Here is a 16102-nt window from a genome sequence, read left to right as displayed (position 1 = left end):
AGTAGTAATAGTAGCAGTAGTACTGACCCTGAAAATTTAATTTCCGCTCATTTTAGATATTAATTCCACTTTTTACTTTATTTTAAATGCTTTTTTTCGAAAATGTGTTTTTCTATTGGTCTATTTAAAGGGCCGGTCAAAGATAATGAGTGAAACACTAATCCTTTCATTATATTTTACAGGAAAAGTACAAGGTCCTATCCCAGTGTCTGCACTACATAAGTGATAAGTGTTTTGTGGCCACGAGCTGGTCAAATGGGAAGCTGGATCTTCGATCATTCTACGATGGAAGTATTTTCTACAAGCTGTCAAAAGATGTGAATATCTTGAGTTTAATTAGTCTAGATTCAAAACTTGTCAGCTTCACTGAAGACATTGAATGTAAGCCTTTCTTATGACGATTTAGATAGTACAAACAAAAATTTTAATTGAAAGGGCTGTTGCAATTACAAATATTGGAAACAGTTGGGGATTAGAGAAGGAGGTCCTGAATCGAAATTTTTTTTTTTTTTTTTTAATTAATGGTGGGTGGAAAAGGTCTTCAATCTCTTTCGTGATTGGCGTATATATGTCTGTGCGGTTCCTTGTCCTGTCTGTTCCATTCCATGGGATACATGTTCTAAGTTTGCAGTCATGTCTGGTTCCATGACGGTATGTTGGTATTTTCCGAGATGATGTCTGTTGAGATGGACTACTTTTTAGCAGGATTCGATGAGTTAAGTCAGCTTCATTAGTTACTGCATAGAGGTATACAACTTACCATTCACCCACCATTCATGGTGGGTGGAAAAGTCCCTTTGGTTTCTTTCGTAACTAGGACATGTATGCCTATGCGGTTTCATGTCACGTCTGTTCCTTGTCTTGGGACACATATTCCATTAATGCAGTCATGTCTAGTTCAAGTAGGACATGTATATCTGTGTGGTTCCACGTCATGTCTGGTTCCATGACGGTATGTTGGTATTTTCCGAGATGACTTCTGTTGAGATGAACTACTTTTTAGCAAGATTCGATGGGTTCAGTCAGCTTCATTAGTTACTGCATAGAGGTATACAACTTACCATTCACCCACCATTCATGGTGGGTGGAAAAGTCCCTTTGGTTTCTTTCGTAACTAGGACATGTATGCCTATGCGGTTTCATGTCACGTCTGTTCCTTGTCTTGGGACACATATTCCATTAATGCAGTCATGTCTAGTTCAAGTAGGACATGTATATCTGTGTGGTTCCACGTCATGTCTGGTTCCATGACGGTATGTTGGTATTTTCCGAGATGATGTCTGTTGAGATGGACTACTTTTTAGCAGGATTCGATGAGTTAAGTCAGCTTCATTAGTTACTGCATAGAGGTATACAACTTACCATTCACTCGCCATTCTCGGTGGGTAGAAAGCTTCTTTGGTCTCTTTCGTAACTAGTATATATATGTCTATGCGGTTCCATGTCATGGGATACATATTCCATGTATACATTCATGTCTGGTTCTATAACTGTATGAGTAGTTGGTATTTTCCAAGGGGATGTCTGTTGAGATGGACTACTTTTCAGCGAGATTCGATGAGTTCAATCAGCTTTATTAGTTACTGCATAGAGGTATACGACTTTTGTAAAATTGTGTTGATTGCTTGGATCTAGTTCTGAGCCTCACCGGAGTAAGTACACTTTTTCACCTCCAGGCCTATCATAAACCTAGACATACGACCCGTCGCATAGGTTGTAATTCTGATTTCCCGCTGAGTGTAAGCCTAGTCTTTACAGGAGAATAAGTATGGTGCTCACTGCCCTCTGTAATCCCAAGTTTTAGCAGTTATCCAGAAAATAGTTGTCTATGTATGCATAGAGTTGGATGGCCTGATAATGGCAAGGGCTAACGCTACCAAAGCCGACTGAACTTGTTACTAGTCCAAAAGGGATTACTTTGAACTGATAAGGTTTTGTTTCTGAAGACGAGCCTAAGGTGTTTGCAATTGTTGTAGTATATGCTGATATGTCAGTAGGCATCTTTCAAATCTATCTATACAGTCCAGTTTGATTCCTGCATTATAGCTAGAACTGTAACTTGGTTTGTCCAGTCTGAAGCTTGTTATTTTTAAAAATGGTGCCAACTCATGTTTCCTCGTTTCAGAACGAGAAAAATCTGACTGTAGAATTCTGGAAAAGATTATGTTTGAGTTCCTCCATTACGGCGTTCTAAAATCTTATAGATTATACCGACTCATTTTTTTACAGAGTGGTCAAAAACATTGGGGGGGGGGTCCCTCCTTTCCCCCCATACGTGACGGCGTTGGCAATCATGATAACAGTGTCCCCCGCCCCCACTTAATGCTTGGGCATAGTCGTAGGCTATATATAAAACTTTAATGATTTTGTTCTGCTTTTCTTTTTTGAATTGACATTACTTCGCCTTATGAAGATGTTTTTCATAAATAAGTACAATAAAAATAATGTAAACCAACAGAATCAGTAAACGTTTGTGTATAGCCTAGGCCTATATCCAGACATTAAGGTGATGGGTATGGGATGTAATTGTTACGGTTGTCTTATTATATTTGGAAGCATTATTGAATGGGGAATCGAATGGTGTTACTATTTTGATGTTATAGTGTTCAGTTTGGAAAAGGAATCTTGCACCAAAGTTACCCAAAATCTGTCACAAATTTTATGCTCTACAATTTGTAGGATATGTGTTAACATCATTGGAGCTAAGGAACCTATATCCAATTATGAACTTTTGTGAACTTTGATCTTGAATAACTTACGACGCAGACATGGGATTATAAGCGACTTTTGAGACAAATTTTGCAACGCCAGAATAAAAGTGTATCCGAGTTTTCAGCTTATTATGTTTCATTCCGAGGTGAAACATCCTTATTTGACTGCATTATAATAATTAATAACATCACAAACACTAGAGAACCCCTATTTATAGGAATTTTTTAATTTGTATTTATTAATGCACCAAAGCTGTAAAACCAAAGATCAAGGGTGGCCGGCTCTCGTGGTAGAAAGTTAGAATCTCGATCTTGGGGTCATGGATTTGAGCCTGGCAATAGGCTATTTTTTAGGATATATTCATTTTGACTAATCGTTGTATTTGTGGATAAAGAATCTATAGAAGACTAATTTCCATGTGTAGATGAAGAGAAAATTCGACAAAGGGGGAGGAGATATTTTTTGTAATATACGTACTAAAGTAAATGGCTGTTTTCAAAGTTGCAGCTTGTAAGCCTACTCTGTTTTGTCTCAGTGCTGGGGATCGAACTAAAGCTTTTAGGGACAGGTTTGGAGGGGGGAGATTAAATATCGTGTTGGGAGGCGAAAAAATGCCTTCGATCCTCCCAAAGAAATATACTATTTTGATTTCTTTTTTCATGCTTATCGTCCGACGGGCTTTGCTGCTACTGATATATGAAAGAAAGATTCTTAGAAGTTTGAGATTTTTATTTTTCGGTACCCTGTTGTTGAAAATTGCTTCTAAAATGAAATTAAATAAAAAAACAAGTTTTTTTACCTGAAAGTAAGGAGCAACATTAAAACTTAAAACGAACAGAAATTCTTCCGTATATGAAAGGGCCTGTCCCCTCCTCAACGCCTCGCTCTTTACGCTAAAGTTTTTTTTTGTTTTAAAAAATAGATTTGTGAGAAAGAGTCTAACTGTAGTGTAAAGAGCGAGGCGTTGAGGAGGGGACAGCCCCTTTCATATACGGAATAATTTCTGTTCGTTTTAAGTGTTAATATCACTCCTTATTTTCGGTTAAAAAAGACTTGTTTTTTTTTTATTTTATTTCTGAACGTTTTTCAACTAATGCAAATTCAAATTTGGCTCACCGTACATGAATAATTAGAATGAAATTTACATATTAATTTTACTGGTTTTGGCTAAATAGCTTTCTCGAAATTTTGTTCTGACGTAACTTACGAACTTCTATACTGTATGTTTTTATTACGTATATTAGGGAGTTTACCCCCGACCTCCCCCCTCCCCACAACCAGAAAAAATCCCCCCTGAAAACGCCTGTATACTTTCCAATAACCAATACCATATCTAAACATTGGGTAAAGTTCATGACTTTTAGCCCTCCCCTGGCGACTTTGGGGGATTAAGTCATCCTAAAAGACATTTTTATTATATTTTCGACCATGCTGAACAAAATGGCTATCTCAAAATTTTGATCGGGTGACTTTGGGAAAAAAATGAGCGTGGGAGTAGTTGCCCTCCTTTTTTTTGGTCACTTAAAGGGCGCTATAACTTTTAATATCTGTTTGAATGAGCCCTCTCCCTATATTCTAGGACCACTGGGTCGATACGGTCACCCCTAGGGGAAAAAAACAAACAAACAAAAAAAGAAATAAACACACATCCGTGATCTTTCTTCTGGAGAAAAATACAAAATTCCATGTTTTTGCAGATAGGAGCTTGAAACAGCTACAGTAGAGTTCTCTGATGCGCATTATCTGATAGTTTGATTTCCATCAAGATTATATGACTTTTAGGAGGTTTTTCCCCTTTTTCTCGAAAATCTGGTACATTTTCTCAGGCTCATAACTTTTGAGGGGTATGAATGAATTTTATGAAACGAACATATTTAAAATAAACATTTAAATAAGATTCTTTTGATCCATCTATTAGTATCAAAATTTTGTTATTTAGGGTTTCGTTTACTATTGACCCGGGTCGCTCCTTACTTACAGTTCGTTACCACGAACTGTTTGATTGTCCTTCAAAGATAACCCCTGGAGAAAGACTGGAGATTTACTTTATTTGGTTCTTTAACATGCTTACATTTGTGGTTGTATTGTAGTTTGACTATAATTAATTTTGCAGTTGTAATTTTTACTCCTGATGATCTCACTGTATCCAGCGTAAACCATGATCTAGTTTTTGAACATGCTCAAGAAAAGCTTCGAAAAATGCTGATGAAAAAACACCAATTGTCACAACAATTATCATACTTAGAGAACCGGAGAAGAAGAAATGCACCAAGGTACAGTGTATCGACAGCATTGGTCACAAGAACCTTCGAGTCTCCAGGGGGAGTTGAACTGACATTCGAAGCAGATGTAGCAATTTATGCGGTTGTTGGGAGATGTGAAAAATTGTTTCTGAAAAAGACCAAGATTACCTGCGGTCAAGAAGGAAGTAAATCTGTTCGATTTTTAATCAGAACCCCTGAAGATGTTCCTTATGCTATTAATTTTCAGGCAAGTCTTTACATTAGTTATTGTTTTGCGTGCAAAAGTTGTAAGATGAGAATACAAAACCATTAACCTTTGGAGTTTAGCCCAAAAATTAGCTCGGTAATTTTCCCGTTGATAAATAGATATGAATAATAGTATACTTCAAAAAATTGCCGTAGAAAGAACACGCTCTCTGGAAAAATATAATATATATGGCAATTTTTAATGGATTTTGATGGAGCAAATCACAAAAAAGGTTTCTCAAGGCCTCATCGGGTTTGGTTTTGCCTTTTCTGATACCAAACGATGTCGGTAATTCATCGAACGGTTACAAAGCTAAATTAGTGTCTACCAACGAAATTCTCATGGTATCAAAACAAAATCGGAAAAGGTATATTTTAGGTTTCTACTTATCTGGTGGGGAGGGGGGGTTCTTCGGAAAAATCTTTAGGGTCTTCCCCTCCCCTTTGTGCCTGAATGCCTTTTACCAGGTGTTTTAATACGATTGTAGGTGAATATCTTTTGTGTCTCATTTGCCGTAGTTTAAACAAATGCATTCAGAAAATCTCTTAACTAAATTTTGCCAATGTTGACACATTCAGGGTGTGTATCGCTTTCAGTATCGCCATAGACTTAATTTAACTCCGAAAATCTGTCTCTGTATTATGACATATTTGGTTTTTAGACAAATTCTAGAATGGAAAACACTTGTTTGTTTTATATTTCGCTATCATAGTCAACATAGTAGTGTTGGCTTGGTAAAGTGCGTTGTCTCTTCCATTTATTTCTCCTCTTTAAGGGTGATCATATAGAACAAATGGTGTAGAAAGTTGAGAAAGGTCAATTTTATCGTGGGTTCTAAGTTCTAGTGCCTTTTCTAAGGACAGACATCCTGCTACCCTTCAATCCCACGTGTGCTCCCGTGGTGTCCTTTCAGTTTTCGATTGCTACAGATCATATTTTCAAAACAGCAGTTTTACTCAGTTTGGTCAGAACATGAAATGTTGTAACTCTTTTGACTCAGGATTGTTTGGGACCCGGGTCTTCAATGTCTTCAGTGGTATATACGCTCTGTCCCCAGTGCCTTTTTAATCAGCAGTGCGTAAAATCTTAATGCGACCCCCTTTGGTCAATAGTGTGTACGCTTCATTTCCGCTCCCTTTTAGTTAACAGTGCATGAGCTTCGCTTCGGACTTCCTTTGGTTACCAGTGCCTAAGTCGTGTCTCCGACTTTTTTGTTCAACAGCACATACCCCTCCATCTCCAACCTCTTTTGATTAGCTGTGCGTACTCTCTGTCCATTATCCTCTTGAGTCAGCAGTCCTTACGCTCTCTCTATGGCCCTCTTTGATCAATAGTGGCTCTGCTGCATATCTGGGCCCCCTTGGTCACCAGTGTTTACGCTCCTTCACCAACTCTCTTTATTCAGTGGCGCTCATGCTTGGTTTCTGACCTATTTTTGTTTGGAGTTGGCACATCCAGTTTCTGACCCATTTGATCAGCCATGTGTATGCTCCTTCTCTGATCACTTTTTGTAAACAGTTTTTAAGGTCGCAATCTTACCTTCTTTTGTAAACAGTGATTACGCTCCGTCTCTAAACTCCTTCTATAAACAGCGCATATGCTCTGTCACTGAAACCCTTTGGAAAACAGCGCATACGCTCCTTCTCTGACACCCTTCAGTCAAAAGTGCGTAAAATCCATCTCCAATTCCATTTGGTCCATAGTGCGTACGCTCTTTTACTAACCCCCTTTCGTCAGAATTTGGTACTCGTTGTCTTTGATTCTCCTGAGTCCATAGGCGGCTTTGGGGGGGGGCACTGGGCCCGGGCACAGAAATTCTAGGGGTGCAAAAGTTCAAATAAGTAATCTAACGGCTATAATCGTTTTGTAATATTGAAATTTAATTTTTATTAAGATTAAGTAGAAGGCGCAGTTGGCAGTAAGCATAATCAAACTCAATCCGAAATTTTCATTTTTCTCATATCTTCATCACCAGTCCTTGAAAATAAAAGAAATTAGACCAAATTTAATAAATTTTAATGTTTTTAGAATTAATTATGCAATACAGGGAGGAAGAGGTCTTCGCAAACGTAAAAGTTATCTATCAAATATTATTAGCGATTGCAGTGTTGGTGATCAGTAATGAGCGATTGTTTAGTAATGCGAAGAGTTAGACCCAATCAATTGGAACGACATAATTGATAATTTTGCAGAGGCTAAAGTACGAAAAGTCAGATTTAAATAAACGGAATTTTTTTTTAATAAATGAAAATTTTGGAAAATTTGGGGACAGGGGGGGGGGGCTCTAATCAAGATTTTGCCCGGGCGCAAGAGAGGCCAGAACCGCCGCTGCATTAGTCAACAGTGGGTATGCTCTTTCCTAATCCCCTTTGGTATGGTAAACAGCTCGTGAGCTCCATTTTTTACGGACACTCTGTATCACTAGGTTGAAAATATTTAGCAATAGTTAATATATTTGTATTGTTTTCCCTTTTTTACCAAATGTATTTAACAAAGAATTATGGAGCAATCGGTAGAATTGGCATTTGCTTTATGATGCTCATACTTGCCATACTTTGTGGTCAATTTATTTCAGTGGTAATTTCCTACTTCGTTAGTTTAGCCATTGCTCAATTTATGTGAAAAATTGTTTTTGGTGTTAGTGTACTAACATAAAACTTTTGCTTAATAACATTTGCTGAACATACGGCATTTGCTAAATAAAGCTCTAGCAAAACTAAACTAAATTAAATAGCTGTGTTTTTTTAAACAATCATTTCTTCTTTTTTTTTTTAAATTAAACAGACCACAGAAACAGGTCATCTGTTTTGTCAAAGCTGCTCTTTCTGTTTCGTGGCTAGTTGCATGGTAAGCGGATGGTGTTTCACTTTTATTCGCTGATGTAATTTTTCCTTCTACTTGTGTTTTTCCAAATTATGTTCTGCCCAAAAATATTGATCAGAAGTGTAGGAACAGAGGGCAAGGCTTAGTCAAAAGACAATCCAAGCCCAAGGTTGGTTCAATCAGGATGTACTTGTTAATCTTTACAGCCTTTATGTGTACAGTCGTTAAACGAAAACCTTTCGTTTTGTCCGACACTTAATAACGTTTCAGTCAGTGACTGCAATGAAACAACAATGCACTTATTATTTCTACAGCCTTGATGTGTACAGTCGTTAAACGAAAACCTTTCGTTTTGTCTGACACTTAATAACGTTTCAGTCAGTGACTGGCAATGAAACAACAATGCTCATAGAAGAAATATGCTAATTTACGCTTTGTTCACAAGCCGGTACCTCCACTTAGTGCTTTTTGGGTGTTCAAGATTCCCTTCAACAAAACGATTTTTAGTTGAATTTCCTGTTACTGCCTTTGGATAATGGTCTGGCTGCAGCATTTGATCAAATTAGAACAGTCATTAGAAGTCTTCTTTTTTATTTATCCTTGCTCGGAACGCAATATTTGCCATTATTGTCCTGGCAATCTTATAACTCCACACCTGAATTACTCATAATTCATTAAATGCTGAAGATTTATTTCGATTTTGGAAGGCTGCTATATCCATAGTCAACCCGGCTGAATCGAAGCGAGATGATTAGAACCAAAAACAAATATTAGGGTTTCTAGAATAGATTAAGAGCAATGGTTTGTCTCAACTGGTTAATTGGTAGTTTTTTTGTTTTTTTTTTAGTTTGTTTGTTTGTTTGTTTTTTTGCAGGAATATACGCATAGAAATCCGTGGAATAAGTGGTGACAGTCTGTTACCATATTCAAAGTATACTTCCAATTTTATTTCTCTTGGGTGGAACAGGATAGAAAAAAGTTATCCTTAGATTTGCAGTTAATAATCTCTTGTTTCGTATTCTAATAAAAAAAAATTAAATGGACGGTTAAACAGCTCTCTATGATGTTCCAGTGCCCCGCTTGCAGTGGAGAAATTTAAAATAAATAAATAAGAGCACACATCAGTGCTACCCATGCAAAAAAGGGATTCTTCTTGTTATTCTAGCCAGTAAAGTACTGGCCGTATTTCAAACAGTAGGCTGTACGAAAAGTGTGGTTCAATCCCACTCCCTAGGGCTATAATGAGAGAAAGCTAGAGATTGCTGGGGCACGTTCTGCGGATGAAGGATAACAGATTGCCAAAGATTGTCTTTTTCGACCTTAGTCTAGGGCTAAACCGAATATGGTCGTCCGTGGTTGGGGTGTGAGTATGTCATAAAGAAAAATCTAAGGGAAATGATAGCTTCCTGAGAGGGTGTAAAGGGGGAGGCTTTGAATAGATTAGGATGGAGGAGCGTGCGTAGCTGTGTTGGTCTCAGGTGGCTTGGTGCTGCGGTGAGATGTTAGCAGTAGTAGTAGTAGTATCTCTTTTAAGCGACCTAGAGTGATGGTGGCAATAATAAATAATGAAACAAGTTCACTTACCTAGTTAGTATTATTAGTAAAGACGGTGGGCGCAGTGAAGATGTTCAAAGTAGAGAACTAAAAGTTAAAAGGCCCGTGGTGTTTTTTCATAGTTGAAAAAAGTCTGGATGAATTGGAAGATAGGTCTGTGAACCTAGATCAGAATATTTGAAGCCATTGTCATGACAGTGGTCAAGTATGATTCTGAAGAAGTTTTCCAGAGAAACTGCCAACCAATTGTTTTGGGTACCCGACTGATTGACCGTATCTGAAAAAGTAAGCTGTACGAAAAATGTGGTTCAATTCTGCTTTCTAGAGCTACAAAGAGAAAAAGATTGAGGTGACCAGGACACATTCTGCGGGTGAAGGACGGCGGATTGCCAAAGATTGTCCTTGTTCGCCAACCGTCTAGAGCCAAACGAAAAACAGGTGGTCCTTGAATGGATGGGACGATGACGTGAGAAGGGATTTAAGGGAAATGGGAACTTCTTGAGAGGGTGTAAAAAGGGAAGCTTTGAATAGATTGGGATGGAGGAGGAGCCTGTGTAGCAGTGTTGGCCTCAGGTGCCTTGATGTTGTGGTGAGTTGTTATTGGTAGTAGTAGTAGTAGTTCTAGCCAGGGAGCTGTAAGTTTTCTGAATGGTGTTTTTAGCCATGGCGATTCTGCTGGTGTATTGTTTGTTTGGATCCTACGCCATTTGTTAGGGGTTTCAGGCTATTTTTCGAAATTCCCTTAGATTTGTTTTCATACTAACATTTACTAGTAACAACTATTTGGATAGCAGTTAACATTGCTGAATCAGCTAGAAATGGCAAATTTTTCTCACTTGTCGGTTTTTCTTTTTTTTTTTCTTTTTTTTATGTGTTTTTTTGTGACTATGGGCCGGGGTTCGTTCCTCAAAAGGTTGCAGTTATCGCTGCGACCATGATAGTGTTCCAGACTTAGACATTTCTCTGTTTTTATTTCTTTTTTAAGCCTATCGTCCGAAAGGTTTTGCTGCTTTTCTATTATATAGTTGGCTAAGTTTACCTGGAAAAAATACAAAAATAATGGAGAATAATTGTACTAATGAATGTGTTTTAATGTATTGTACTATATCGTTGGCTTAAGTGCAGTACCTTGGATGCAAAGAAAAGGATATCCCATTTAATTTAGCAATTAGGCAATTTATTTTGCTCCAACTAGCAACACTAATAAGGTCACTATAGTGCAAAACCTTAGTGTCAGGAATGGTCAGATGTGGTGTCATTTTTTCTATGAATGTGGGCCTTTTACAAAACTTCAAAGCCGTTTTTTAGTTTTTAGACAATTGTAAGAGAAACCCATCATTGACTTCTTGTGAAACGTTAGCAGTGCTACCGTCAACCCTTCTTTCTATCTTTTTTTTTTTTTTGTTGTTTTAGTATTTATTTTTTTTTTTTTATTTAAAATATTTGATTTGTTAGTTCTAGAGACTGATGTTTATGATTAATTTTGCCTGGCTTATTCGATAAATAATGCGTATTCCTATGTGGACACATTAACATTTCCCAAGCTGAAAATTGAAAGTGAACGACATAAAAACAGTGTTGCTCCTTGGTGTAATGGTTAGTACTAAGAGCTTTGAATCATTAGATCCGGATTAAAATATCTCTGGGATTTTTTAATTTATTTTACAATATGTGGGACAGGAATAAGCGAAGAAAATAATTTCCTTTTTCTTTTAGATCGACGGATAAGCTTTCTCTTTTCTTTCTTTTCTGCTAAGGTTTAGATCCTGCCCCAAGAAAAAAGTCTAAGTGTTACTAAAATTCTGGATCGTTGAGCGGATCAATTTTGATTATTGAATCCAATGACGTAGGTATCTTGTCCTTTTAATGCAAGCTCCAGCTGCAGGCTTATCACAAAATTGTTCGTTTCAGAGGAAACATATGCCTTAAGGATTTCTCCTATGCTGCAGCTCAAAGTCATCACATTATTTATTGAAAAATAGGCAAAATGTAGTCGACCAAAGAAGGTTCTTCCCCTAACGTGGTGTTCTTGCATATTCCCTTCCAAGCTATATTTAGTTAGTTTTGTTTTCAAATATTTATTCTTGATATTTTGTGATTCCTTGAAGGAATCACAAAATAGGCTATATATTTGCTTATTATAGAATATTTTCAGATATTCCTTCAACGTCAACAAGGATGTCATCTGGACGTATGTGAAATTACAAAAGAACTTGTCCCATTTTGCCTTCTGTTTCCACATAACGAATCTTTACAGTATTCAACTCGAATTAAATCTGAGACTAAACTTACAAATGATCAAATCAAAGAGTGGTTTTCGAAGAATATTTTGCAGGCTGCAGACAACCCGCCTACTTCATACAGTGCTAGTCACAAGTTTATTCACCTTCGAGATGGTTTCAAAGTGGAATTAGATTTTACGGACAATAAATTTGTAATTTTAAAAAGCGAAAATTTGAAGCTTGCGAGTGATTTATTCAAATCGCTGATGTCTTTGTATTCATTCCAACATACCCTAATTGAGTCAAAAGAGATAGAATCTGTTGTAGAAATGCTTTTTGAAGCTGATAAAATTCAAGCAGCTAATATACAACTCCAGTTGCAAATGGTATCTAAATCTAAAAACTTAAAAAATAAACTGGCAGAAGGGGCAGAGGCTTTGCAAGAAGATGAATGTCAATTTTTTCATACTATTCTAAATGCTATTGATGACGATGCTGATTGTATCCAAGAACTGACAAAGCAAATAAAGGAACATCAGTTGATTGTTTTTAATCTGCTACGAAAGGTGAATGATATTATTCAGTGTGTTGCTGCTTGTCATAGTGAAGAGAGGAGATCTTTTATTCTTATGGAATCACGTCGACTAATTCGGGAAAAGCAGTTCCCACTAATACCCTCTATTCTATTGTAAACAGCTGTCATCTATAATTCGTACTTATAAGACAATTATTAAAAATACTAAAAGATATTTGAACGTGTTTTCAAAAGGCATTATCTTAATTGGAGTAAGGAAGCATTGTGTTCATACATTTCTAACCCTCATCACAGTTGTATAATATTTGTATATATACGTTGGTTTTGAATTCAAATCAATTAGTTGCGGACATCAAGCCATACGCTAAAAACTGTCTTTTAAAACGGTTACTTAACAGTTCTAAAAGAAATACCTTTGAATGTCTTATTCAGTGAACTATTTCTATGCTAGACGCCCATATATATCGGTTACATTATCGTTATTTTTACTAGCATTTTGGGCGGACTCACCAAACTGAGGTGAGCCTCTGGCAACAAAGGCCGATTGTTCGAGTTTGTTGCATGGAAATATAGGCTAAGATTTGAATCTAAGTCAACGCATTAGTGTTAATTTGGTAAAGAGCTAAGTGTTCCGTTTTATGTATCTGTGTGCGTTCCGTTCACTTCGTACGGAAGGGATGTCTGTAGAAACGTTGGAGGGGGGAGGGGCTCAGTTGAAGGAAATTGAAAGTTCTGGGGATCTTATAAGGGCCAATGTATGCTGTTGCTAAACTTATCTATACCGATTAATAGTATTTGTGCTAAATACTATTTATGGTAATTCGATTTTGAATTGTGAACTTGAAAACTACAATATGGATATTTAATCTTTCAAATATTAATTTTTGTAGTTGTATTCTTCCTTAAATTTTTTTAGTTTTTTACAAGTCCTTTATATCTAATCCATTATTTTAAATTAAGGGATCTGTTACTCTTTAAAATTTTATTGAATTTGTCTTTTCTTAAAAGACTTAAAGGTGCTTTTGAAGTCAGGTCATTTAAATACAATAATCCTATTTGTACAACTCAAATACTGTCTACATTGGTTTGAAATGCAAATATCACAGAAATCTTTTAAAATTTAGCAAAAATATATGTCTATTGATTTATACAACAATGTCTCTTAGCAAATTAGTGCTAATACGCTTTTATAAAAATCTAACGAGGCTTTTCAATACACAGATATTCATTGCTAATATCCACTTGGCCTTTTACCTAAAACTTTAACGGTTGAGTGTCTATTACATGTTTTGAAAAATTTCAGAGGGTATAGTAAATAAATTTTGTTTTCTTTTTGTAGGCTTAAGTGCCTCTGAAACTCAGAAGCGCGTGCAATGATGCTCACTTTTATTCTGGGAATTTAAATTATTTTGTCTTAGTTCTGCTTTAGAAAACAGGCTCGTTTTTGTTCTGTTAAATGTTTTATTAATTACTTTATAGCCTCTTGGTCAATGGATTGTGTCCTCTTCACTTATTCTACATTTCATTACGACATGAATTCTAAGATTTTGGTGATATAACTTTCTGTCATATGTATTGGCCTGTATGTAGAACTTTCCCTTTATTCTGCTCTTTAACGCTTATAGGTGATTCAGTTTAAGAATCAAAAGAAACCAGTTGTAACGAACTTATAGGCCCTCTCATTAAAATCGGATTATCTTTAATCTCTTTTTTTTATAGAGTTGATTGGCTTTCTTCCTTAACAACACCTTCGGGATGAAAATAACGCAAACCTTTTGTGAGCGAGACCCTTTAACCGTGGGGGCTGCAATTTATCTAATCTAGCAGCCATCAGTCCCATCCATCCTCTTTGGACGCAGCTCTTTCAGGCGTAGTTCTAGATAGTCGGATGGTACACTGCCTGTATAAAGTTATCAACCCACCTCTAGACATGGTCTTCCCCGTGATTTACGTTCTTTAACTGTCCCTTCGAACGAGATCTTGATTAGGCGAACGGGGTTTCTTTTGATGTGCATGAACCAGCACAGTTTCTATCTTTGTTTAGATTCGTGGTTAGTGCCTTTACTCTTCTTCTTACTTCTTGGTTTGTGATACCGTGAGCGTATCTAATTTTCGCTACCCGGTATAGGTGTCTCATTTTGAATGCGATAACGATATACTAGTTTTTGGCTTTTACAATGCATGATGCAGAGCAATAGGTAAGATTAGGCGCTTGAAAATGTGAACTAGCAGATGGTTCAAAAAGTGGTTGAATTTTCATAAACTTGGGTGTCTTCTGAAAGTAGATTCGGCAAGGGTAGGGGGTTGTTTGCAAGGGCTACAACCACGGCAAGGGCTACAATGTTGGCAATTTGGCAACTGTTAGCCATTAAGAGACTGCTGGGGAAGAGACGAGTTTTTTCATTAGCTCATCAACGATCCCTATAGAAGGGAGGGGGTGATGAATCAGGCCAAGATGTAACCATTGATTTAGTTTGTTTGTATTAACCTGCATATCCAACAGTTTTGTTACTTGAAAGATGCTGTCAGACAGTCTTTGGTAATCTTGGATGGTCATAACATCTGATCGATATCAAACACTTCGTTGTAACGAACTGTAAGTAAGGAGCAACCCGGCTCAATAGTAATCGAAACTCTAAAAAACGGAATTTTGATACCAGTAGATACATAAAAAAATAGGATTTTTATGCTGATTTCAAATATATAAGTTCCATCAAGTTTAGTCTTACCCATCAAAATTACGTGCCTGAGAAAATTTGCCATATTTTCGGAAAAAAGGGGGAACACCCCGTAAAAATCATAGAACCTTAACGAGAATTACACCATCAGACTTAGCGTATCAGAGAACACTACTGTAGATATTTCAAACTCCTATCTGCAAAATGTGGAACTTTGTATTTTTTTTTTTTTTGCCAGAAGAAAGATCACGGTTGTGTGTTTATTTGTTTTTCTTTTGTTTTTGTTTTTTTCCAGCGATGATCATATTGACCCAGTGGTCCTAGAATATCGCGGAAGGGCTCATTCCAGTGGGAATTAAAAGCTCTAGTGTCCTTTTTAAGTCACCAAAAAAATGGAGGGCAAGGGCAACTAGGTCCCCTCCCATGCTAACCTTTTTCCCCGATCAAAATTTTGAGATACCTATTTTGTTCAGCATGGTCGAAAAATATAATACCTATGTCTTTGAGGGTGAATCCCCCACAGTCCCCGGCGGGAGGGCTGCAGGCTATTAACTTTGCCCAATGTTTACATATAGTATTGGTTATTCGAAAGTATACAGACGTTTCCAGACGGATTTCTTCTGGTATTGCGGGGGGGGGGTCAGGGGTTACTTCGGAGGATCTTTTCATGGGTAAGGGACATTGCTAGCACCGGATTTCCCAGCATTATTTAAAAAATATCAGAAATTAAATTTTAAAAAAACAAGGTTTTTTAACAGACAGTAAGGAGCGGCATTAAAACTTAAAACGAACAGAAATTATTCCGTATATGAAAGAGGCTGTCCCATCCACAACGCCGCGCTCTTTACGCTGAAGTTTTTTATTGTTTTAAAAAATAGATTTGTGAGAAAGAGTCAAAGTTTAGCGTAAAAAGCGAGGCGTTGAGGAGGGGACAACCCCTTTCATATCCGGAATAATTTCTGTTCGTTTTAAGTTTTAATGTCGCTCCTTACTTTCAGTTAAAAAAAACTTGTTTTCTTTATTTCATTGGCATAATCTAGTTTGTCAATTAGAGTCCCTCCTATTTTCATCCCGTACTCGGTGGCTTT

The 16102-nt window shown here is 36.9% G+C and overlaps 1 protein-coding gene across 1 annotated transcript in view; it reads left to right on the top strand.

Annotated features, from left to right (window-relative positions):
* Positions 1-15607, top strand: part of LOC148946943 (BBSome complex member BBS2-like) — a 60137-nt gene extending 44530 nt beyond the window's left edge. The window contains exons 5-7 of the mRNA XM_089097209.1: positions 183-381; positions 4826-5202; positions 11735-15607. Of these exons, the coding sequence (XP_088953335.1) occupies positions 183-381; positions 4826-5202; positions 11735-12493 (1335 nt within the window). The 3' untranslated portion in view covers positions 12494-15607. The remainder of the gene's footprint in view (positions 1-182; positions 382-4825; positions 5203-11734) is intronic.
* Positions 15608-16102: the final 495 nt, after the last annotated feature.

The sequence above is a fragment of the Artemia sp. Qi Xiang Cuo genome, chromosome 11 (assembly GCF_049724085.1).
Source record: "Artemia sp. Qi Xiang Cuo chromosome 11, ASM4972408v1, whole genome shotgun sequence".
Lineage (NCBI taxonomy): Eukaryota > Metazoa > Arthropoda > Branchiopoda > Anostraca > Artemiidae > Artemia > Artemia sp. Qi Xiang Cuo.
This window is presented reverse-complemented; position numbering and strand designations above follow the sequence as displayed.